Below are 26,262 nucleotides of genomic sequence, written 5' to 3'. Positions count from 1 at the left end.
TAATCATCACTATTTCTGTGCTCCCAGTTAGAGAAGTCTCCAATACAAAAGCTCACCCTCTGTTTCCTTTTTCTAGTAACCTGTTGCTCTTCTTCTTCTTCAATCAGTTTGAGTGCAAGCTCTTTATTGACTTTTGGAAGTTTCTAAAGAGAGGAAAGCAATTAATCAGTAAATTATTCTTTTATGCATGCAAAAACTTACATGCCTTTACATTCTTAAGTGTGGTGAAGAAAGAATTCTTATTTATTCTTATAGCTTTTGCTGAAAAGTTCCTTGACGGGTTCCAAGTATTTCTAGGTACTTGTAAAGCTATAGCACTTGGAGAAAATTTAAGTGGAACTTTTGTATCGTTTCTTCCTTGCAACCCATCAGTACTTTAAAAGCAATTATTTCTCCTTGTATGTTGAGAAAATTCAATCTAGGAAGCTACTAGTTATAAACACAATACTATTTTTAGATATCTCTATCCAGAGTATTATGTTTTAATGGCTTAAGTCATTTATTTAGCTTAATGACAAAAGTAGAAACTGCAAGTTTTACTAGTGGGTTATCCGCTCAAGGGGCAAATATGATGAGAGCTGCTCTTTTACAGTTTGGTAGCAGTCTCTCTCATCTGTGGGAATCACATGCATGGGAATTTTACGGTTCCATTCAAAAACTTGTATAAATTACTTTGTGTCTCTGATGATAAACAGAATCAAATCCTAAGTCATTACATCTCTGAGATACACTTAAGAATGTATTACTCTTTATGAATAGTTTTCCCAGAAGTATAGTCATTGTTTACAGGATTTACCTTTAGCTGAACTCTCTGTGCACGTGTTTCTTCTATCTTCTGCCTTATTTTCTCTCTTCTGTATTCTTCATAGGCAAAGGGGTTGGCCATCATTTTTGCCTTTGAACAAGCAGGAGGAAGCAAAACCAAAATAACATTAATACAGAACACAGTCTGTTATTTGGAGAAAAATAAAACAAAAACCATTAAAAAAAAACCTAACAAACCCCCAACACACATATTTTGTTGTTAAGAGTAAAAATTGACAAAGATTGGCCTTATTTACCTTATGATAAAGTCTTATGTCCATGAAAAAGCCATGCATATATGCTCTGAGCAATGATGATCCAATGAGATGAGCAAGGCCTGGGAAAAAATTTACAGAGGATTTCAAAGAACTTTTATATATAAAGAACTCCTATTCCAAGCTAGCCACTTCACTTACCCGATTCAAGACAAACAAGCACTGCCAATGCAACACATCAATCTATCAAGACTAAGTAAAACCGCAATGAAAAAAAACAAAACAAAACACATCAGTTTGGCCGGCAAGAAATTTGAGCTGCTTCAGAGCAACAAAATCCATTTTTCTTGTCATAATACATGTTACTGTGCACTTCTTCAAAATGCCCACAAGCACTACGCTCCATAAAAGTTTACTAAGAAAAATTCAAGAGGATTTTTTTTTTTTTTTTGAAAGTCCATAGATGTTTGACAATCATTTTTTTAGTGTGGTATAGAGATGTTTTTAATTAAAGAGTTTTGCCTTGGGTCACTATCTTTGAAGAATCAAAATGTTGAGAAAAAAAAATACAGTACCACATCAGGTCACAAAACTGTCACCCTAGGCCCTAACCTAAGTAAGAATGAAAATACTCCAATTTTCCTTCCTTGTATCGTCACAAAATTCTAAGACTGAAAAAAGGAAAAGCTTTTTATAGCAAAATATCCTCCACATGCCCTAAATCTTTAGAAGTTAACAATTAACAAACTTCTAGAACTAAATGGCAAAAAAGAAAGAAAGCGAGAAACCACTGCGCATCTCAGAAAGCAAAGTCGTCTCTAAAAATTTTTTTGTCTGTTTCCAGGAAACCATCTTCCCGCATATTCCAAAACAAGAGTACTCCAGCTAATGGCTAGGAATACAAAGAAACCCTGACAAATTAAATACAAAATAACCCCTAAGCTGGTTCTTCATTTGAAATCTTGCATTTATGGGGAAACAAATTTGACTAAGTTCTAGTGAATTTAAAGCAGAATAACTATTCCCAGTCAAATTTCTGTGTAGCTAATACTACATTGCCTTATTCTCTTACAACTGGGATAGGGGTCTGCAGGCTACATTCAGACCATCTAGACTAGAACTCTAACACTGAAGATGCAGGTGTTTTGGATGACTTCCTCCTTGTATGGCCTCTTGTCAGGCCAAACCCAACTCCCATATTCAGAGGTAAATTAAACTGGAGCAAAACACTGCAATCAAAACATGCAACAGACAGAAAAAGGACTAACTACCTTGGGAGAAGCATGCTTACCTTCTCAGCTATATAATTTTCAGCATTCTAATTCCTTGAAACTGTGTTTCTATTAGCCCTAGATTGATTTGTATTTTCTGGAAATTACCACACTCAAATAGGGTAGTCTGTGGCAGATTTTGCTGTAAGTTCCAACATACTATTTGAGCACCTCAAAAATATTTTGAAAACTAAACCAACTTCTCTTCCTATGCCTTGCATTCAAGTGTCTGAAAGCACACACACCAGATTCCTAGACATATTAAATCAGCAAATATCAATCATCTTCTTGGGATAAAAATCTGAGAAACACAACTATCTAGTGTTGCACTGGTTGGGAATCAAAGAACATAAAGCCATCAGTCTGGTATATTAATAACCAAGAAGACTGGAGGAAACTACTGCCAGTGAATTTCTATCAGTCTTCATATGTCATGTTGGAATTACAAAACTTACATGTGCAAATGATCAAAAACTGAACAAAAGTAGTCAGCTAAAGAGGATATTTAACTGTTTTACCTAAATTTTCAAGGTCTTGTCTTGTAACAAATTTGTAATCATCATAAACTGTGCTTTCTGGATTCTCTTCCAGTTCTTCAGTCAAGTTGTCCAAGAAGGAACACCATTTTGGAGCAGGTCCTAAAACCTGTGGATATTACAGAAAGTTATAACATTGTACACTCTTACAGAAAAAAACTACAGTTAGGCTCTCAGCTACCGTGCTGTAATGGAGTAACAAATGAATCCCTCTGACATCAAACAGACCTTAAGAGCAACAGCAGTTAGAGGCCACAATTAAACCTATTGCTTGCATTACCAGTAAGGAGTACTATAGGTTATATAAGTGTTATTTTAAATTCAGGTCATTTATTTGAGACCAACAATCTAGAGGTTTCAAGTTTAACTGTTTCAAGTGGTCCCAGTCTGATTGACCAATTTATTACAAGCTCAGAGCCAAGCATTATAGATGAAATTACAAACCAATGGCACTAGACAGCAACTAATCTCTAAAGCACTGTTGGATCTTGAACTCATTGGGTTCACTATGCAATCATGTTAAATCCTATTCTGCCCTATTTTAATTAAAACACCACAGGTACATTTCATGTATTTTTATTCAAGGATAAACCAGACTGTATGAGCAGATAATGGGAAATATTAAAAAACTTGCATATTTCCACCATGAGGCAAAGGATTTAGTTGAACAATATTATGTTGCACTATCAATGTACTTTTCCACATAAGCTTCCTCCAATTTCCCCAGTTAACAATTAGCTCTCTTCACTTCTCCCTCCCGCTGTGCTGATTGAAATTCCTCTCTATCCTGATGCACGCAGTCATACTCAACTGTTCCAGTACTACTATTTTAGTAGGCGAGTTAGCCGAATGGAAAAATCCAACACTACATTCTTCTCTCCAGAGCAAATGGGCTGACATTTTAGAACATAAAGGGGCCAGTTAACTCCTAGAGTGAGGCTTCTGATGTGTTTGCCAAAAATTTACGTTAAAATCTCCATGGTCAACATGACCATAGGAATGTTTGTGATTTAACAACATTTTAAGATCCTATTACATTATGGAAACAAGAAGTGATGTTATGTATATAAAATACATATAGTTTGTTTTAACATGATAGTGCGCTAACAGTGTGAGATAATGCTGTTCGTTTAAAAATGTGTTACTACTCATTCAAAAGTCTTCTTTTGAAGACACCTACACACAAAACATTGTAAAATTGTACCCTAGACCATAATATTCTACTAATATTCTAAACTGTAACACTCCAGACAATAATATTGTATTCTTGACCACTATTGTCTCTGTATCAAGTATGATTTATCTTCGTAAGACTTCAGCCCTAGCTGAGAACCATAACATGCCAAATGAAAAATTTCACTTTTTCTTACAGTGCTGCACATTTTATTCCAATTAGTACGAGCTTTCAAGGGAAGACCTAAGATGTCACTAACAGGAAAGACTTTACCTATTTAATGAATTAACCAAATCCCCGTGTCTGCTCCAGTAATACTCAGCTTAAACACTACATAACGTTCAGATTGATTTCCTGCCAACATCACAGATGCTTTTGCCGCCATCTTGTCTTCATCCAGATTTTAAATTTTTCAGTTATTTCCCCCAAACCCACTTCAAATCTAAACGCCAAACTTTTATATTAATATGAAAGCAGTCTAGATATATTAAACGTACCACTGGTTTTCATGCCATTGAAGAAATCTGTTATCTGTGCTTCATTGCCAGACCATCAAAGCATGACTGAGGTGGAGGAATCTTCTCTAAAGTTTACCTATAAGTTTTGTTTGGATGAAACCGTCTGTCCTTCTTATAAAAAACAAGTTGCTTACTAACTAAAATTTCATTACAAGAGAAGTTTTGTTGAGTACAAGTTTCTCTGTTGAAGATTATTAGAAATGAGATTAGAGAATCCTTGACTCACGTCCATTCCCATTAAATAAGAAGTTTCCCTTCATTCCATCTTGCTTACTCATTATGTAAAGATCTCTATCACTTCAATAAGCCTTTTTCATCACTTCCATGTTCTACAACGCTATCTGCTTAAAAAGCACTATCTGCTTACAAAGCACTCATTAGAACTCATTTAGAACTCAGGCCACTCCAACCAGTTAAGGTAATCCGCCAATGGGATCTTGAACAAATATCTAAAGCAGAAGACTCACAAATAAGGGAAAAAGTTTATTTGCTCTTCAGCTGTAGCTCCGCTCATTGTTCCAAGTATCCCTGTACTCAAAACCTGATACTGAGGGTAAAATCTTTCATGGCATGTAACCTGTGCTGTGAAACACATAAAGCCAAAAGACCCAATTATTCATTATAATCTGTGGAGCAAGTTGGATGATCAGATCACAGAAAACAAGGGAAGGGAAATGAGATAATTAACGGGAAAAAGCAGTGGCAGAATACCAGGAAAAAATAGAAAGTCCAACCATTATTCAAATTTCACATGTAACCTGACAAAAAGGAAAACCCTACAGAGATGTCTGTGTATGTTTTATTGCCTTATTTCCCTCTCTCCCACCCTGATGAAACCACTTGCCTACCTATTCTAAGACGCCTTAGGAGCTTTGCTTTGTATATTAAAATGGAACATTTTTTAAAGCTTAGAAAGAAATTTGAAAATAACAAGAGGCAAACAATACCAGCGACAATGACAAAAACATAAACAAGAAGGGTGCTTCTCTTGCAATAGTAGTTCTTCACAGAATTTAACTGCCACTGCACTTTAACTGCAAAGTTTAATGCTCCTCTGTTATCCACTGTCAACCACCAGACATCCCGGGATGGTGCCGAGAGCACTCCAGAACGGCAGGCTCTGCCGTTCCTGTGCCCAGGTACAAACGCACCAGTTCAGAGGCTGGTCTGCACTGGGCCACCAAGTACAAAACCCGTCTGTCCTCCTCATTCACAGGAGTCCATACAATAAGTGTGCAGCAGGACAGGGGGGACCCCTCGGAGCTTCTGCCACCACCACAGCCTGGTGGGCAGTCCCTGCCAAAGCCAAACAGCCACGAAGCTGTGGAGTTTGGGTAGGTTAATTAATATACTTGTCAATGTAGATTGGGAATGTATAATTCTGACACATTGAAGGGAGAAAAATGCACTAAAATTCACAGCACGAATAAGAAAATGTTATCAGGGTAGGCAATTGCATGCAACTTAACTGACAGATCTAATTTTTAAAACATTTATGATACACCAAATAGGCTTCCCCACAAGCTTTAGAAAAGTTGCGCACAGCTAATGGGAAAATCATTATTAAATGAGTGCACATCTATACTCGGCTTTTATTCAAATATTTCTTAGGACAGGAAAACCAGACATCATCACCGACAGTGATCAAACCAATATTTTTGCTATTTTCATTATAATTCTGTTTTCAGTAGGATAACCACTTTGTGAGATAATTTCCGCCAATTGCTGGTGAAAATCAAGATGACTGTCTTTGAAATGACTTTTGCCTATCAACAGAGGAGCCTCCCCTGCAGGCTGGGTGGGCTGCTCGCTGCTCTCCTCCTTCACCAACTGGAAAGAGCACCCACGAGGTGACCAAAACGCAGTTATCCCACATCATGTCCCACCACCATGTTGCAAGGCAGAGTGGTGGCTGGGTCACGCCAGGCAGGGGACGAAGAGCGCAAGCCACTCCTCCCCACGGGTGAGCCACAAAGCCGAACTTACCATGGGGGACTTCCCATTGCCATACACAGGTAATTCAGTGGACTTTATCATTATAAATATCGCACCATCCAATGCTAAATTTTTGTTAGTACACATTACAATGTCTTTTTTTAAAACTTCAGACACAGAAAACACAAAATATCGTGAGTTATCTAGCATGCAACTGAGCAGAGATGAGAAGTGCAAAGCCAAACTTCAAGAAAAGGAAGAGAAAAACGTTGACAGAAAAATATTTTTTAAATACTGTAAAATAACTTCAAAACACACAATTCTTTGTATTCTATTTTACAGAATGTTTAACAATAGTTTTGTAGCACCACAAGTCTTACGTGGTACAGCTCTGCAATACTCTGTACTTATGGCCATGCCTAATTCCTGAGCACTTCTGTCGAAAATATCATCCTGTCATCGGTCTGTAATTCCCCCCAAATTAATGAACCCTAGGACAGAGCAGGTATTACTCCCAACCCACAACAGATGTTCCTTATCTTCAATCTGAAACACCAGACAGCACTTGTACACTTTTAAACGCCACTCAACAATCTGACAGCCAGCTCCGCAGAGCCCTTCGAGCTGCAGAAAAACTGGGTCTAATCCTAACTAGTATTAAACATGCTCGATGACTTAAAAGAAGCCCAGGATGTGTAGCAGCTTCCAGAGTCAGATGTCACAAGAATTAAATTAAACGACTTTGACTGCACATACAGACGAGTATTGTTAAGTATCTGTTTGATGGTTTCAGGGACCAATTCTACACAAGTGAACTGAACAGCTGCTCTTCTCAGGGAGTCAAAACAGGTTCCAAAATCTATTTTTCAGGTTGTTAAATAGCAAGTCCCTGGAAGATTTCATACAAGGCAGTGTAAACTCTTCAGCTCTAAATAAGATGTCAAAATATATTAAGACTCAACCAGCGGAAACTCCTCCCAACCTTCATTGATGTATTTTAGCAATCCAAAATCTGCAAAATGTTCACAGACAGCATAAATCAGACTTGAAAATAAATAAGTAGAATTTGCGAAGTTTACACTGCCCAAATTCCCTGCAGAATACTAATTTAACGTATGCGGACATCATTCAACAAAACACTTCCAGAGGCTTTGGGAAGCAGAAGCGTTAGCTGTCGTGGCTGTACAAGACAGAAAACAGTTTCACAAAAATTAACACTGTAATGCTGTATCATGTCATACCACAGTAATACAGGTAATAACAAATATGTATGAAAATACATCATATTACTGCTCTTTCATAACATATTTTAGAAATAAAACCTTATTTCAAAAATCTTCAAATTGGTTGTTGCAGCACCTTCTGTGGATTTTAAGTTAGAGTCTAGGACTTTTACCAGGTAGCAAAAATGTACTAGTTAAATCACTCACTGCCATACTATTTGAATAATGTCGATTACAAGAAAAATAGCATATTTTTAAGGCCTTCAATAGAGCTCTGGGTACAGTGTATTGTGTAAAATTACTAAGATAAGAATATTAATAACTGTAACTGGCTAATGAGAAACAGTTCATGCTGAAAGGGGTGTTACTGCACAGAAAGCAGGTTACAAGTGAAGTGAAGCTACAAGGACTATCCTATCAAGTATTTTCAGTAATGACTGCCACATAGAGCAGAAAAATGCCAATAACATCTGCTGATGACAAATTGTCACTCAAGAAAGCTCAAAATCTCCCAGGGAAAAAAGCTACCTTGAAAACTAAGATGCTGAAAATTAGATGAAATGTGGAATCATAGAATCGTGTAGGTTGGAAAAGACCTTTAAGATCATTGAGTCCAACTGTTAACCTAACACTGCCAAGTCCACCACTAAACCACGTCCCTCAGCACCACATCTACCCGTCTTTTAAACACCTCTAGGAATGGTGACTCCATCACTTCCCTGGGCAGCCTGTTCCAATGCTTGACAACCCTTTCTGTGAAGTAGTTTTTCCTAATAGTCAATCTAAAGCTCCCCATGTAGAGCCAATCACTATCAGCTGTAAAGAACAGAACAGGAAAAAATGATACCCACTGATCACAAGACAATAGAATAGTCATACAAGGCCACTGTACTAGTATAGGATAGCAATAATGACTTAGTGGAGACATCTTGTACAACGCCAGGCAATACTGTTCAGGATACGTGAATGCAAACTGTAGCAAGTACAGTGAAAGGCTGCTAGGATGATTTCTGAAACAATAAGTGCTTGCACAAGAATAAATACATGCAAAGTTATCACAGTGACACTGTAAATTAGAGAAGTTAACTAAACATCAGAGGAATGTGACTCTTGAACAGCCTTTTAATGGAGATAATGAGGAAGAAACAAACAACTAGTTTTCAGATGAAATCTGACACATTCACAGAAAAGATTATGCAATCTGATTGCCTGTGATAAGATGGGACTAGACTCCACGATCCAAGGAAGCTCCTCCATTCCTCTGTATCCATTTAAAGAACAACACCAACCCACACTTAAGGCACTTTAACAAAGAGAGAACTTTTTCTAGATTATATATTCTTTAAATGAAATACATTTTACACATACATATTTACCTATAGGAGACAAAAATAACTCTTTGGAGAAGACAAAGAATAAAATCTTCATTTTGGTGTTTGATTGTTGTTTTTTTTCTTTTAATAAAATGGTATAATAAAAAGCATTTTAAACTTTTGACAGGACACATTTACTGGAGAAAGCAAGTGCACATCTAAGCGTGCATATTCTCGCTTCAATCACACCATTTAACTGGAGGAGGAGATTACCGAAGGTCTAATGAGGGAGGAGAAAAAAAAAAACACCAGGTGATCCCCAGGGTGCGGGCAGTGATTGAAATGTGCAATACCGTTTTAAACATAATTAGCTCCCTAATTGCATAGCCAAGTTTAATTAATGCAATTACATGAGTAATTAATTACTCTCCATTTTAAGAGTACTGGTTTCAATGTTTTGTTCTCTAATTTTAAGAATTAGACAGATCTCAGTATGTAATCACTTTGAAAAGTTTCCATCTATAAGCATTGAAAAGGCAAGAGAAGAACGAACACCTTGCTTGCACCTCGTTAACAGTCAAGGTTACATCAACTGCAATTGGTAACTCTCAAAAAATCAGATGAATTATTTCTAGCTTGTCGACATGAAAAAGCTGCGGCTCTCCATTCTTGTTTCTATGCTTTTGGGCTTTCAGTCACACCCAGCCCAAGAGTTTCAGAGAGCCCAGGAGATTAGCTGATGTTAGAAAGGAGCCTTATGATCACGTTACCTTGTTATGTTTCTATCTACTATGTTTCCATAAACTGTGCTTCCCTTAGCAACCAACGTGCTCCGAACAACTTGTGATTTTGAGTTTTATTCAGCCATTCCTTTCTAATCTTTCTCCCTATGAAAGCTCTACAATCAACTCCAATTGCCCTGTTAATCTCACGAGTAATTCCATTTCAGGTACTGAATAAAATTCTTTAATTCTCTAAATTAAATGGGTTTGAGGAATAAACTCAAAACAAATCTTCCCTATATTTTCATTTTTCATAATTTCATGCTTTCATTGACCCTACATTATATGGTGTAGATTTGATGCTTTTACTGCCATCAAGTAGCTCACTGGAGTACAGCTATGACCAAGAGAGACGGAACAGCGTATTTTTCCTTTTCGGCATACTACTGACAACAGCATTGCTGTTTGGTTTTAAGCCCACACACTCATAAATTTCACTGAACTATACAACGAATTGGCTCTTTCTCTCATCCTAACTCCAGCACATCCAGACATTTTTGGCAGATTCATTAATCCGAGACGTTGGTTTTCCTGCCTTTCGCTATGCTATGGAAGGTGCCAAATCAACAATTTGGAGGTTTTACTCCTTAGAGAGCATGTTAAAGGAAATGTTGCTTTTAAGATCTTCCCAGTGTTAAACAAAAACTGCTGCAGGAACTTGCACACATCTTCTAGGAATGAGATACTAAATCTTTCTGCCCTGGTAGTTATCAGATAGTAAGTACTTCTTTTTCTAATCCTAAGCAGTTTGGCTTTGTAGTGTTGTGGGTTTGGTTGTGTTTTTTTTTTTTTAAATCTCATATTTTCTGATCTGACAGGTATTACAGTCAGTTAACCAGTCATAGGTCTGCTCTCACTCCGAGTGTCCCTTTGTGAAGCCACCACCTTTTGAAGGAGGCAGTGGTTGTCTTGCTCATAAAGTTGGGAAAAATGTCCTCCAAGATAGGAACAGCAAATAATTTTACAGCAGTTACTCCTTAAAATTGTAAATAACGTTAGTAGAACAGTTCTCTTCATCACAGGACAGGAAGAAAAAGGGACACTTCTCACAAGACATCTGTAGCTTACCAGCCGTGGGCATTAAGAGTAAGGAGTCCGATGCTTTCACCGATGTCCCTATCATGTTCTGACATGCTGACATACATAAAAGATAAACATTTGTCACTATTGCTATGGTTCTTTTTATTTATCAGACTCCCTACACATTTTAGGTCTTTAGACAATTGCAGCTCAGACAATTTGAGGTCAGAAAAATAGGTAGAAACTTGAAGTACAAGAACCTGCTACTTTCACATTAAGTCAACTAAGCAAATAAGGTAAGAATAGAGAAGCCTGAGAGAACCTACTTCAAGCACTTTTCCATAAGTACCAGCTGGAAATGAATTACAAATTCCTCAAAGTCAGTTCTTATTCTAATATAGCAGCTTCTATAGTGCATCTCCTGTAAAAAGAGAGGCACTTAGGTAAGTAACTTAAATATTGTGCAATAATTTCAGCTGAGACTCACTTCACAAGGTGTATTTACCTGTGAACATCTGCTGATGGTTTGTTTCTCTATCCATAAAAAAAAAAAAAAAGTGTAGATGAGGTATGATCATCTGTTCTAAAGCCTTGCTGACCATAAAAGGCAACAACAACATTTTACTTTGGCCATCCACACCTCCATTCCCTACCACATCTGACTACGTGCTCTTACCAATTCCTCTGCATAGGTTCTGGTATTCATTAGACCCTTCACGAAGCCAATTTACTGTTCAGTGACTCAACGTCAGTGAAGCAGCACAGCCCCCCTCACAAACACAATACCTCCACGTTTTATATGAAGTCTAACAAAAAATCCCACCCTATCACAATACTCTTTGAAGAATAAATCCCTCAATACTCTCCCCCTGCATTTGCGATTGTGACTGCGGGGGAGGCAGACAAGGCAATGGCAAGTGGGAGACTTCATAACTGTCTTGGCCCTTTTCTTACACAAGGAGAGAACTACTACACAGATTCTACCTGTTCCAACACAGTCAGAAATCTGTTTATCAACATATAGTAACATTTCTTGCAATATTAAGGGCATAGGCCATCAATGGACAAAACTTCCACTATTAATAGAGATTAACATGTGCATTGATTTCAGTATGTACATAATAGCCTCTTGTTGCAATCTAAATTAACAAGTAAGAAGAACCAAGAATAAGCCAGAAATACAAAATCCCGGCAAGTCCCCGTCTCCATTTCTTTGATGGGACATGAAAATCCCCATTTGTCACACTGTGTGAGGGACTTACCTCTTATGCTTTTAAGTGACTGGGAACAACAGGGCTCTCACAGTGCAAGCAAGATGCCAAGGGAAGTTACAGCACAAATAGCTTTACAGTCATGAAAACAAAACTTACTGTACTGGAGTTGAAAGCATGACCTGCATTTTAGGGAAATTTGAGGGATGCTACAGATATAAAGGTAACGGCAAATCCAGCCGTACGTCTACCTTACATAACTGACAAACTATTGGAAATCCAGGAACGTGTCAGCTTCTAATAACTCCCTACCATGGCAGCTTAATTGCTCTTCGCAAACCTGGGAGGAAGACTGCTCTGTGAGTTTATACAACTACTGCCAGGCAACACAAAGGGAAGGAAAGACAACTACCTGTTGGGAACATGCAACTCCTCCAGACAGATAATGAAGATAACCTCAGCATAAACCAACCTACTCTTTACAGAACATAATGCTAGAGAGAAGAAATTTTATGTAACTTCTGAATTATTGTTTTTTGAGTAGGAAACATCTTTCAACTATGTATCTGAAAGCTTTCACATATTTGATGATTTTATCTCTCTCAGGTTTGTGTGATAGAAAGCTTAAATCCACACAATTCTGTTACTATTTTTGTATAAAATAGTCATAACTCACAACACATTTGGTTCACTACTGAGTGCAGCACAAAAGATGACAATACAGATAAGCCACAAGAGTCACTTGCCTCTGCTTTCAAATATAATGAAATAAAGACTTAGTTGAAATTATCACATAAAGAAAATTCTCACGTGCTTTGTCTTTTCTGATCCAAAAGCTTAAAAAGGCACTAAATTCTTATTACATGCTGATAGACCACAGTATAGTACAAACCTTCCTTTCAACAATTACATCTTTTCATTATCTGTGACTGCTTCTCTCTTCACTGACTGAAGCTGAGCAACTGTATCTCAATTTTCAGAAAGCAGGTGAAGAATAGATGGCCCACAGGAAGGTACAAGTGCAACTTAAGAAATAAAAAATATCTTTCAGATACTTAAGGCTTCCATTTTCTACCACTTAAAAAGGGTAGCACGCCCTCCCCTCAGAACCTGTTTTCTTAAAACAGGAACTCTAGAACAGAGAGTCCCAATACTACCAATTGCTAAAGAAACAGTCACAACACTAAAAAACATGTGAGCTTATCAATTGGCAGAGCAATCACCTGGTGTAATTCAGTAAAACCTCTGCTTTTAAGAGTTTTCTCCTCTGCTCTATGAAGGGTGTGATGTAAACTATAAATAACTAAGAAGTGCTGCCTGTCATACTAACATCCACAACAGCAGTAAGCAGGAATCATACACCTTCATAATCTATGTGTGATGTTGAACTACTATTTCATCACCACCAAAACACATCTAAAACAAGTTTTACAGGAAGATCAGAAATTGTTTCCTCATTATCGCACGTTGGTGTTTTCCTTCCATATACGTGTGGTGAGTGGTACAGTGTCTCTCAGCCAGTGCATGGGAAATGGAGGATATCCTTTGTTGGGAATAAGCCCAGCATGTTATTTTTCAGTTTGAAAGTGTTTAGGTTAAAAGTAGGAAGCTCTCATTTCTGTTTGTGAAGATAAACAACTTTTTTCCTATGCTTGTAAATATTGTGAGATAGATAATAATCATTCACCAGACATTCTTTTTATACTGTTTGCACAATTTTCTGTGTAAAAGATTATACTGTTCTGGATGGAAAACACAGTTCTAAAAGAACGATATACCAAAACTCAGAATTAGCTTAAAGGCCAAAGATGCACTCAAGTGTCTTTTTATTAATGGAACATTTTTTTCTTTTTAACATTTGGCAGTCCCAAAGCACAACTGTAATATGCTACTTCATAACGACCCTACTTTCCAGTCATTTCACAGTTCTCAAAATGAGCAAACTAAGGTTAAGACCAACATTTCCCATTCTACATAATAACTACTGTATTTTTATTTGACAACATTTTTTCCCAGGGAATGAAATTTTTTTCCTACACTAAATACTGTTTCAGGACAGCAAAAAAAAAAAAAAAATATCTCTTAGCATAATTCAGTTTCATGGCTGCTTTCCACTTTACCTAAAACTTCTTAGGTAAGGGTTGCATTGAAGGAGACGAACAACTGTCTTCAAAAAATACAGCCTCGTCATACGATCTTCAAGACAACAGTTACTCCAGAATGACCTAATACTGCCAATCTGAAGACATGAAAACATCCTAAAAGAAATCAAAATCTCACACTCTAGTCCTAATCTGTTCTATTAGTGTCAAAATGCCAGCCACAAACGTAAAAAGAATTGCATCATTTGCTTCATAGCTTTTACCCTGCAAAAGCCAAAAATCCATTCAGAAGATCTTGCTGTAACTCTAACAGCACCCATAAACCATTTTAATAATAGCTGAATATACAGAACATTGCTCTTAAGGGCATGAAGTACAAGATGTGGATAGGTGTTTTGCTCTAATTGTATCCCCACCATATAAATACCCAAAAGAGAAAAAAAAGACAATTAGTAGATCCTAAAATAATGAAAGAATGAGAAAGTAAGTCTTAGAGTGATAAAATTGTTCTGAAAGGCTATGACCACAGAGGTAAGCATGGAGTGTGCTACACATGAGAAACCTCCCACGCCTTTCAAAGTGAAAAATGACAGACTGTAAGGATAGATATCTGATGATTACAAACCCTCGCACAGAACTAGTGACAGCACTCGGTCACCAGACTGACAGAAAATACCAACCTATTTCAGATAAATGCTTTTTCTGTTGGCGAGTGAACTGAACACAACCCTTCGGTCTACTCAGTCACAAGTAGGTTTAGAAGCAGCTAACCTGGAAGTGTACAATCAAACCAAAGCATGTTCATCCTTAATTTACAACCCAGAACTGTTCCAAACTAGTATCAAGAAAAAAAAAAAAGGGGGGGGTTGAACTAAAGTATTACAAAACTGCCTTCACTTGTATTTCCTTCAGTACACATTCCCTTCGCAGATTTGTTTCATCAAATATCCAGTGCATTAAATGAAAACATGAGCTAGTAGAATTTGGTGCCTTAGCCTGTGATTATGCTATTTCACGGTTAACTGCTGAGGAAAACTTAGCTTTTTCTACAGTTTTTCTAGAACTTTTTTTTTCTAAATCAAAGGAAAAAACATTGTTTTTTTAAGAATGAGCATTTTTGAGGCATATTCACAACAAAAATATGATGATAAAGAGTAATTAAACCAGGCAAGTAGAAGACCTAAAAAAAGGAGAAACCAAATAATTTAAAATAGCATGTATGAAAGGAAAGAAGTACCATCAATTTAGTTGAAAAGCCACCCAATTTGAAGAGGACAAAATTCATAAATATTTCTAGCAATAAAGACAGCTCCATATCCAAAGCAGGCATTGTATGAGAAACCAGATCCATTATAAAGATATTCTTGGAGAAACTGAATCATTGAGTGGGCAAGAAATACTTGTCCTTGAAACATTTTCAGTTTCTAACTCCAACAACCCTGAACGAGGAGAGTGCTAGGATATCAAATGATTTTCCAAAACCACCTGAAAGGAAGCCAGAGACGCTCCAGGATTTATTTTTTCTTAAAGAGCTTAATATCTTCTCTACACCGAAAGTACATTGCTTCTAGCCTCAACAGGGAGTTTTCTGCCAAGACTGCAGGAAAGTAAAAAAAAAAAATAAAATCCAGAACACAGAATATTACACTCAATTAATTACATGCTTAATTGCTGTCTTCTTTTAACAGCATAATGAACAGAGCAAGTTTCAGTTTCAGTATGTATATGTAGCCCAAAGTTTCAAGTCCAATAAAGGAGACAGGACCGATTTGAAATGTCTGCGCCAAGATGTGCAGACATGTTCATGTAACCAGTAGTAAACACACAGAATGAATAACACCTATGCCCCTTGGTTTCCACCCAGAGCATCCAGGAGTTAACATGTAGGGGTGTTGCTGTACAACCTGAAAAAAGAACATTATGCGCCATGGAAGCTGACAGCCTCAATTAAACTTAAGAGAATAGGCTCATCTTAGATCCCAGGCCAGTGGACCACCATGTGTCAGTAGAGCTTCTTCCTCTCTTCACTTCTTTGGCCAGGACCTGGTTGCACTATTGACTCAACTTATGTTTCTGAGTCAGTAGTCTGAAAAGTATCCCAAGGCACACACAACTTTCATTTCAACCTTCCCGAGGCACACATCAAAGTGATACACCAGGAAGCCAGCTGGCAAGATGTAGGTTCCAAATGTTTGCATAAACTGCAAGTTTAACTATTAAACTGTTGGCAAACAGCCCAATTCCAGTCAGAGGCACTTGCCCTCATTAAAGCCCAACAAAATAAAACAAAAACAAAGTCTCTAAGCTAAGCCATTCAAGATGTTACCTATGTAAAACAAACATTTCATTTTAATGGTCAGACTGGGTTTGGCTTTTACTCAGTCCCTGTACTGTGTACCTGCATAAGGCACCTTCTTGCCGTTTAAAAGCAAACCTGCCTGTCCTTTCTAGTAAATCAAAAATCACTTTCTTTTCCCTCTACTAACAGCTTTGCACACAAAAGAAACAAATGTAGTGGTTTTGGGTTTTTTTTAAAAAAAAAGAGAAACATAGTTCTCTCAGACATTCCTAGTCTCAAATGTCATACCTATATTGTTGAAAATTCTACAGGAAAAGCTGATGCATGCCATTTCATTTACAGACAATATCATGATACCTGTTGTCAACTCTTTTATAATCCTGAAGTTAAAGACACAGTCATTTTTTGGTTTTGCAATGGAAATTTAGCTTTGGCATTAACAATGGAGAGAATGGGCACATGTACACAGATAATTCAGTCAGACATGAGCTCAGTCAGTCCGTACTCCAAGCTGGCCGGACACAAGCCAGCTCTAGTTCCCAAGTCATGTAGCTGTGCGAGCACAGCACTGTGCCCACACTAATAAAACCTGCTGAGAGGCAGGGTATATTAGGCTGGGCACAGTCCTCCACTGTCTGGCCAACTTCAATCAAGGACAGAGGATGCTGGGTCTGTCTGCACCCATCCGCATACACACACACTCCTACTCTGTAAGACTCTGACTTCTGTGCATCTCTTTTTCTGAAGATTTTTTTTTTCTTATGTCGTAAAGGCTAGAGCACAGCACCATACATTTGAGATTTTAAGTACCCTCCTTGACCATAACAGTGGTAATTCCTTGTAGCTGTTCCAATGAAGACTTAAAAAAAAAAAAAAAGAGAGTAATTACTAACGCTCCAGGGCAATGAGGGGCTAGGGCAATCAAATGGATTCTATTTACACAAAAGTACTTCCAAGAGCTCTGAAACACAACTGTCCTTTATAGTAGTAGCATTTCCCTCAGGCATGTATTTTGTTGTGGAATTCAAGAATTATAACTCAGTTCTTGTCAACATCTCAAAAAACAGATGATACATTTTAAGTAGTATTCATGTCTATCTCAAAGTAAATAAACAAATAGAAAATTAAGCTATTCATTGGAAAAACAGTGAACCCTAATTATTGGAAAAAGCCAGAAAACTAGACTATGAAAAAAGATCAGCTAATACGGCAAATCACTAGCTTTTTGCTCCAAACACACATACAACCAAACTCATCTTTGCCTGTGCAAGGAAATTACTCAGTGTTCCAAGGATGGAAAAAAAACATGTCTTAATAATCTACTGACATAGAAACCAAAGGACAGGTGTGCATCTCTGAGCTCAAATAACTAGCCCAAAAGATCAAGGAATAAAACTGTAACACGAACACGTTAATAACAGAGTTTTCCTTAATAACAAATGCCCTGGAGCACCTTAAGGCTGACACGACTTCTCCATTTTATATTTTCTTCATTTAAGAAGGAGATTAAAAAAAAACCCAAACCAGCCAATTAAAACAGATTTACTGAGGCACATAATTGATTTTTAGGAAATGCAGTAAGAAACCCTTCACTTATACAACACTATCTGTGCTGGCCCCTTCTGTTTTGCTGGTGAAAAGGCAGACAGGGTAAAAAAGCCAGTTACTAGAGTGTGAGACTTCTGTCTCCACTTTAAAGTAACTTCTTCTCACTACCTTTAACTTTTCTATAGTCTAAAACAAGCAGTCCATGTTTTGAAATGAACTACAGATTGTTGACTAAAAAAAAAAAATGTCATGTCACTATTTAAGACATCTCCAGCAGTCTTCAAACTCAAAGCCATTGACACGAACTGGAGAAGTTTAGCTTATTCAAAAAACAAATTTAATCTGGGCAGTAGCCTTTGAATAAAATTTTAAATTTTCTTCTATGCAACAGCATTTCAAGAATAGAACTCATATTTGGTTTTACGCTTTAACATTTATCATTTGGGTCCATTTGTATGCTCGTGTCCCTGTGAAAGTAAAACCCATAAAAAGGTATGATCCAAACAAGTTCAGGCAGACTCAGGTACCAATAATCAGAGAACGGTGACAAAGGAAGATGGTTTAAGGAAATATTTGTATTCATTTTCATTGGAACAGCCTGCATGCTGCAAAAATACTATATCATACTAGTAAATACTTAGGCTTGCAATAATGTCTGTTAAGTATGATCTGAGATCTAATATAGACTGCTTACATTTCCTAGCTAAAAATTACCTATCAGACTTCAGAAACATTAATTCAGTATTCACAGAGGATTCTACAACAGCGAGACTTCAGAGAGAGTAAAAAATAAGTATTTATCATTTTGATTTAGAATATGTGCAAGAATACTGAAAGTAACACTGGCTGGAACAAGTTCTAACAAACATTCATCACTGGTGACAATCAAGGCAAAGAAATAATTGTTTGGCTAAATGGCCATGTTGGATATGCAACTCTAATGCACTATAGCTGTAAAGTTCATATATCATGCACACCTGCATAAAAATAAATCTTAGTGCACAATTTTCAGAGAGAAGCTGAACCTTAGCCTTAGTGACAGAAGGAATGCTTTTACCATGTGAATTACTTAAATTGAGTAACCAGTCCATTCAAGTTTTAAAAACTCATCAGTCTTTGAAAATACAGGAGCCTGTCCTCCCCAATCCGTTAATTAAAAAGATGATAGATAAAAAAATGCTTGGAGAGCTACTTTCTAAACCTCACAAAGGACAAGGTAAATAGAAACAAAGTGTTCAGCTTCTAACTACAGCTAATACTTTGTCTTAAATACATAAATATTTGTTGTCCCCTCAACTGTTGTTATGCAAAGCATGGAACAGCTCAAGTTAACAGAATATAAGTTGGTTAGAGCTGAATTAGAGAGAGAAACAGATAACTTGCATTAGAAGAACAACCTGATGTAAATGACACACAAAGAACTCACAAAAATCTAATAATACAAGTAAATATAACCAGTCTATAGAATTGTTTAGAGGGGTATACTGTTATGTTTAGACATGTATGTACAACAAGAATATAGTATACTCCACACACAAAAAAGACAACTGGTGAATCCCTGTCTTAAATGTAATCAACATCATATGGGGGTGGAGGGGGACGACCCAGAAATAAACTAAAGAAAATTGCATTTATATTAATTTAAAATGGATTATCTGAATGAAGATTTCTTGGCCGATTTAAAACACAGTTAAAATATATTTCAAACTTCACAAATTTTATAGCTTGTCCAGAATGTGAATAAAATTACTTAAGATTTAGGGTCTCACCAGCTATTCTGCCTGTAACATTCATGTATATCCCTTACTATTTATCTCCTACTAGGCCAAAAACCTCCTAGTGCATTCACCGTAGAATCAAAACCAAAACAAGAATGAAATGCTGGTTTAGTTTTCTGTACCATTCATTAACACCAGAATGCTTGCTGTTAAGTCTCCCTAAAAGGAACCTGCAGGGTTATAACATACAGTTTTAAGCCTTTCAAGTAAGGAGCTTCGCAACTGAAAAGCTGCAATTCAAGTAGGGTGTTGAGCAGAAGCTACAGCCAAGAGCCATACTTGAAGCCAAACAGTAACGTTTCCTTGTCAGAACAGAGAAGAAAATTAACTGCCATGACTATGTCACTATATACCATATATTAAACAAAGTAATGAAATATTTCCCAACAAAGCAAAAATATTACCTTGAAAGTAAGCTATACAGCCCCTATTTAGGAATTACTTTCTGACCAGCTATCAAAAACTACTTTTTCTGACAAAGCTCCACTTTCCTACTGCCACCAGCCAGTTTTGGAACTCGTAGCAAAAGGCAAATTACAGGCTGTTTCTTTAGTAATTCAAAAAATTACATTAATAAATTATAGTTAGCTTAAATTTACTTTATCATCAAAAGTCAAAGAATGTAGACATGAATTTGTAGAAGTAAATTTCCAACATGAATACCTGAACGGCACCAAACAACTGACTTTTAAAAGAGCAGTATCAGCAACAATTTGTATTACTTACTGGTATATAATAGATATTCATTTTAGGGGCTTCATTGGCAGTCATTAGCATTCCTAAAAAGAGATTTCCGCATTAAAAAATATTGGTCACAAGAGGATAACACTACTTTTTTAAAAAAATATATATACTTAACGCATTTAATTCATATGAAGATTTGTACAGAGGAATTAAAATATCTTTCCAAGGAAAGAAATGGAAAAAATGGAAAATTTTCTGGCACAAAAAAAAAAAAAAAAAAAAAAAAAAATGGCAACCTGATTCTTTACAGGCAGATGAGTCGGGAAAGAGGAGAGAAATCACATTAGCTGTGATACAGTACATATTCTGGGCCTGCAATGGAACAGCAAATTGGGACCCATAATAAATTGCTGCGTCAAATACTAAGGAAAGAAAGGTCTGATAGCAGCACAATTAATGAAGCTTCATTTCCTACATATTCATGCCCTTTTGCTCTCTCTCTTTAACAACTGTTCAGCACCACTTCAAGCAACACTAAGTCCTAACAACTGCAGGCTGCCAATTTTCATAACAAATTTAAATAGTTCATCCCATAATAATATTTAGAACAAATCCAGTTAGTATTGCGCTTAAAACCTACCTTGGCCATAAACTTGTATTATTAATACAAGGGGAGGTTTGGGTTTTGGGTTTGTTTTGTTTTTAAACACACATCTAGAGTCTAAACAAAGTAATAAATCATAACATGCTTTACACCTTTATTCATATTTCACCTTGGGAAATCAACGCAAACAGTAGCTTGTCAACACAAAATGAGACAGGATATTGTGGCTTCAACTGCAGTAATATTAGCGATATGAGCCAACCAGGGCAAATGTAAAATTTAAAATATCTGTGAATATACCTAAGAAGCAGTGTGAATAAGGGTTGCAAATACTCTGAACATAAAACACAACTGCAGAAATCTTAAAACCCATAGAAAATCTCTAACTGCCACAGGACTTCATGTAAGTTCAAAATGAGAAATACTATCAATCTCCTTCTACATAACAGAGTAATGAGGACATTCGGCATATACTTGTACATTTATCTCAATTTTGTCTTTCCAACATAGCTGATCACCAGGTAATACAAGAGATGGAATATGAAAAAGAAAAGAACAATCAAGTTAGATAACATTCTGATCTAAAAGTATTGTAACACATGCCACTGAGACTATGAATAACTGGGTCAATTACTACACACCCAGAGGGTAGAAATATAATTTACACCCAACTAGAGGAACGCAATTAACATGGGTGGAGTAATCCTTCCTACCTAATCCTTTTATTAAAAATACACAATGCAGCTTATAATGTCAGAAAAAAGGGGGCTTGCTTTCCTGGCAAAGCAAGAAATTTATGAAAGCTTAGTCAGCAAACTGAGGCTAAAAACCATATCTGGAAAGGTTTGCAGGCAATTTAAGGAAAAAGCAAGAATTTATAGCATATGCATGTACATACACACACACACACACACACACACACACACTCTCTCTCTGTACTAGATGTATACTACAGCATAGTATACAGATTACACGCTCCCTTAATTTATCAGCATGCTCACTACTATTTCAGGAGACAACGCTTTTCTCCACTGACTGAATATGAATCACTAGAGATAAAAGGATAGAAATTAATTCTGCAGGTGCTTCCAAGATGACAGCAAAGGGAAAACCTCCTCTTTGAGAGTTTTCCACCAATAATTAAAGGAGGGAGAAACAGTCTTCAGAACAGTACATGGGTGTACACTACAGGGGAAGTACACGAATAAAAAAAAGGAGCAACTCTGTGAAAAGAGAAGTCCACTGCGCACATTTTCATTGTTTCATCTTGTTAATTTTAACCAATTTTTACGGGAAGAGAGACCACACCCTAACAAACTACAGAGCAGCCTAGTTTGATCACTTTAAAAGGGAAATAAATGAGAACTCTCTTTTTCAGAGAAGAAGTTTTAATAAGACCATCTTTGGGAAGTGGTCTGCAATACAGTATCATCAATTTAAAGGAATGAAAACATGAGTACGAAGCAGTAGTAAATGGGAGAAGCAGCTTGAGAAAATGCAAATTTGTAACTTTAAGGTTTTTTGGTTTGTTTTTTTTTTTTACAATAATTGAAACAAATAAGGCACAGATTTCTATACACTGAAGATGCTGCTAAGTTTAATTTATATTCCACAACTTAACTGAAGCTGAGTCAAGGTTACTCAGTAAGAAAAAGAATAATTCACATTATACTGATCTACAGTTTACCACAAATATTTCAGAATGTTTCACGTTACAATGTAGTTTCACTTTTTCAATTATTTTTTATTTTTTTTTTTATAATTGCGACAATACGGTATTAAACCTATTTCATTACTGCACATGCAGCAGATATTTTGATGTAAAAAGGGCTGCAGCTAATACAAAGTAGCAGCTATCTTCTGTGGTTTTAAAACAAAACTTGATTACTACAACTATTGTAATAAAATTATAAATAAAAAATAGAACAGTAAAATACCTAGACACACTAGACATAAATTTTCCCAAAACAAAAACATTCTAAATGTAGATTCAATAACTTCTGGTTCACGACATTGCTGAAAGTCTCTTCACTTTCAAACAAAACACGTTTCCCGTGAAACAAATTCTGAATTTTGATCCACACCAGTGAAACAAAATATGAAAACATTTTGTTCCTTGCAGTGATGAACTGCAAAGCTGCTTTAAGCAAATGTAAGAGCATAAGGGTGAGATTAGGGTATGGGCTTTCATACAAAGTGTTAAAACACAAGCTAGGCAAATATCTCTTGGGCTTCCTGTGCCACGTTGGCTTCACAAACATCCAGCGGTGCTGAGAATGCTGGGGCACCAATGAGAGCGCCGGGCCATAGCCATACTGGTACTTAAATGATATTGTATTCTCAGCTTTCCACAACTGCAAGTTCTTATCACTGAAAGTATTTCCTTATTTTCAGATGTCCGATCGTTATTATGCTTTAGATTCTGAATGAGTATGAAGTGGTGCTAGGCATCGTAAATTCTGGAGCAAGGCATAACAAAGATGCAACGCACCACCTCTTATCTTAAGTCTCTTAATTTTCACTGCAACATATTCTAGTTTTCCCCCATTCTGCTTCCATGTGATTATAAAATATAACCTAGTTTTCATCCAACAACAGTTCTTACCAGAAGACATCAACCTGCCCCCCTACAGACATGGTTGAAGCAAGAACAATAAGAAAAGCAGAACTGACTTAAGGAGGAGACACAGGACACAGGACTGGAATGCACGATCTAGATCACTGATCTCAATCTAGATCACAGACACATGAAAAAGTAACGTCCAATAAGCAACATTAGGGAGATATGTGCATTCAATTCTTTGTGCTACAAAATTCTTCCTGCAGAGACTCACGAAAATAATTTCTGCAAAAGCACGTGAGGCATGTCTACATACCCCAGAGGCTACAGAGTGTCCACAGTTGAGTAACATCCATCCTTGTAGATATTCAAGCTTGACTGGTTATGACCTGAGGAAGCTGATCAGACTTTGAAGTTGGATCTAACTTCAAGTTTGGCCCTGCTTTGAGCAGGAAACAGACAACCCCAGAGGTTCCTTCCAGCTTAAATAATACTAAGATTCTACATTGTGAAATAAGTAACTTCTGTTTCATTCCCTGTCATGACCCCTTCATTATCAGTGCTGCATGGATGTTATTTCACTCCTGGGTTCTCTTTTGGATAAAAATCAGTAAGTCCAAAGGTGAAACCTGGATGAAACGCTAAAGATAATTCACTCCAATGACCTCTCTCTGTAGCCACTATGGATGAGAGAAGACTAGGTTTGTCTGTTTCCACATTGCACAGTCCACACTTACTACGCAGTTATTCTCAAATACACCCAAATGAACTCATCCATGCAACTAGGGCACACTAGATGCACCCTCAGCAGCATGCCATAAAGCCACTGTTTTGGCAGGTTTCAATTCTTTGCGTACATGTTCTCTGGCACTTTGATCTGGGAAAAACAAATATACGGAACACAAAAATTACATTGGGAGGGCTCAGAAAAATCTAGTTCAATTCTTAAGTAGTGAAACACCAATCTGTTTCAGAGGGGGCTAAACCTGAGCAGCATGGAAGCAAGTTATTATTTTCATCAGCAAGGTCCTGCAGACCATTACAGTTTTGCTGCTGCATAAGGTCAAAAGTGCCCACCATCTCAGCAGGGATCAGTATTTAAGTGCTCATCTTAAAAAAAATAAAAAAGGAGACATTCTTAACTGAAGTTGGCAGAAACAACAAGATAAGTTTTAACTCGTTAGAAATCTCAAACTGACTTATCTACAATCTTGAATTTGAACTGCTAGTATGAATCAAAGTCCAAATCGCTCTGTCTTCGCTGCTACCTCTCTCTAAAATTAAGAGCAGAGTTTGCAAGACAGGCATTCTCTGAATGAAGAATTTTGTCCTGTGCCGTCCTAGTGGCCCTAATTTTTATTTCATCTTTTTCAGTACTGCTTTCTAAAAAGGAAGTAATCTCACATAGTAGTACAGAACTAAGCAACTCAGATCAAGCAGGGAAAATAAAAGCGAGTCACAATCTGAGGTACAACCAAAGCACATGTGCACATACCATCACTATTTTGTAAAATATTTTTACTCATAAGGTAGGAACTGGAAACCTTGGTTAAAAGCGACCCCCAGTTTTGACCTCTAAACATAACGTTGAGGCACAGCAAATCTGAAAACAGTCACAGAAAGAATGCAAATCTGTGCACTTCAGAATCTACACTTAAACCAAAGTAATCATTCTCAGGGAGGGCACAAGAAGTGCTACATCTAAAACAAGGAAAGATCAAATAGCTGTAAAAATTTGTAAAATTGCTGTAAAGAGATTTTTCCTAGCTCTAGAACGCAAGCTCCAACTTATCTGTGACTTAACGGAGACAAAAGGCCAAAATTCCTATTCTTATGAAACTAAACACTTCAGATATTTGAAAGGGCAAAAGAGGTCAGTCACTCAACAGACAGCACAGCAGCTCCTAATGGCAAAGAGGTTCCGATTTAATACAGATGCAGAGGAAACAATGACAGTAACTGACAGCTAACCATTTTTTCCTAGTTTTCTCATAAGGAGGAAAGTGGACCTAATTTGTATCACCTAAATAGAAAAAAAAAGACCACAGATTGGGTTAACACAAGCTTTCCCTTTTGAACTTACTAAGACATTAATATATCTAACATACCTGAATTTGGATACAGGCAGACATCATTGATATCATATTCTGGCTCCATTGAAGTAAATATCTTCCCCTGAAATTGTAGGAAGAACAAATAAATAGATAAATACAAAATATAAATAGTTAAATTTAGTAAATCTAAACATTAAGAATACCCATTATAGAAGCTAAGAAATATGACGGAATAAAGATGGAGTAGATTTTGCAGAACAATAAAATGTTATTTAAGTATCATGTAACACCAGGAACTCAGTATTGTATTTTGTCTCTGATCCGATCTCTTACAAGTGTAGCTGCTGGTTATTGAAGACACAGTACAGTGGCACTTCAAATTTCTCAGCTCACACTTGTGTTGAAAATGTGTGTCAGATCTGCTTTATTTTATTTTATGCAAAAGGAGGGGTGAGGTCCATAAACCTCCTGGCACATCACCAGTGTCACCCTCCTTTTGCTCAAGTCTGAATGGGGTCGTTTTAAATCTTTTTATTTTAGTAAGTATCATTAGCTGAAATGATGGACTGAGAGTGGAATTTGTTTCTGGAGCTTGGTTCCTCCACCCTGTTCATGTCTACATAAAATGAAA

The 26,262-nt window shown here is 36.8% G+C and overlaps 1 protein-coding gene across 1 annotated transcript in view; it reads right to left on the bottom strand.

Annotated features, from left to right (window-relative positions):
• Positions 1 to 26,262, bottom strand: part of NOL10 (nucleolar protein 10) — a 58,254-nt gene that overhangs the window by 11,763 nt on the left and 20,229 nt on the right. The window contains exons 12-17 of the mRNA XM_009889774.1: positions 25,686 to 25,752; positions 20,456 to 20,508; positions 2,809 to 2,935; positions 1,062 to 1,141; positions 797 to 895; positions 57 to 143 (exon numbers count right to left, since the gene is read on the bottom strand). Of these exons, the coding sequence (XP_009888076.1) occupies positions 57 to 143; positions 797 to 895; positions 1,062 to 1,141; positions 2,809 to 2,935; positions 20,456 to 20,508; positions 25,686 to 25,752 (513 nt within the window). The remainder of the gene's footprint in view (positions 1 to 56; positions 144 to 796; positions 896 to 1,061; positions 1,142 to 2,808; positions 2,936 to 20,455; positions 20,509 to 25,685; positions 25,753 to 26,262) is intronic.

This window comes from Charadrius vociferus, unplaced genomic scaffold (assembly GCF_000708025.1).
Source record: "Charadrius vociferus isolate BGI_N301 unplaced genomic scaffold, ASM70802v2 scaffold267, whole genome shotgun sequence".
Lineage (NCBI taxonomy): Eukaryota > Metazoa > Chordata > Aves > Charadriiformes > Charadriidae > Charadrius > Charadrius vociferus.
The sequence above is the reverse complement of the archived record's forward strand: the minus strand, read 5'-3'. Positions and strand labels throughout refer to the sequence as shown.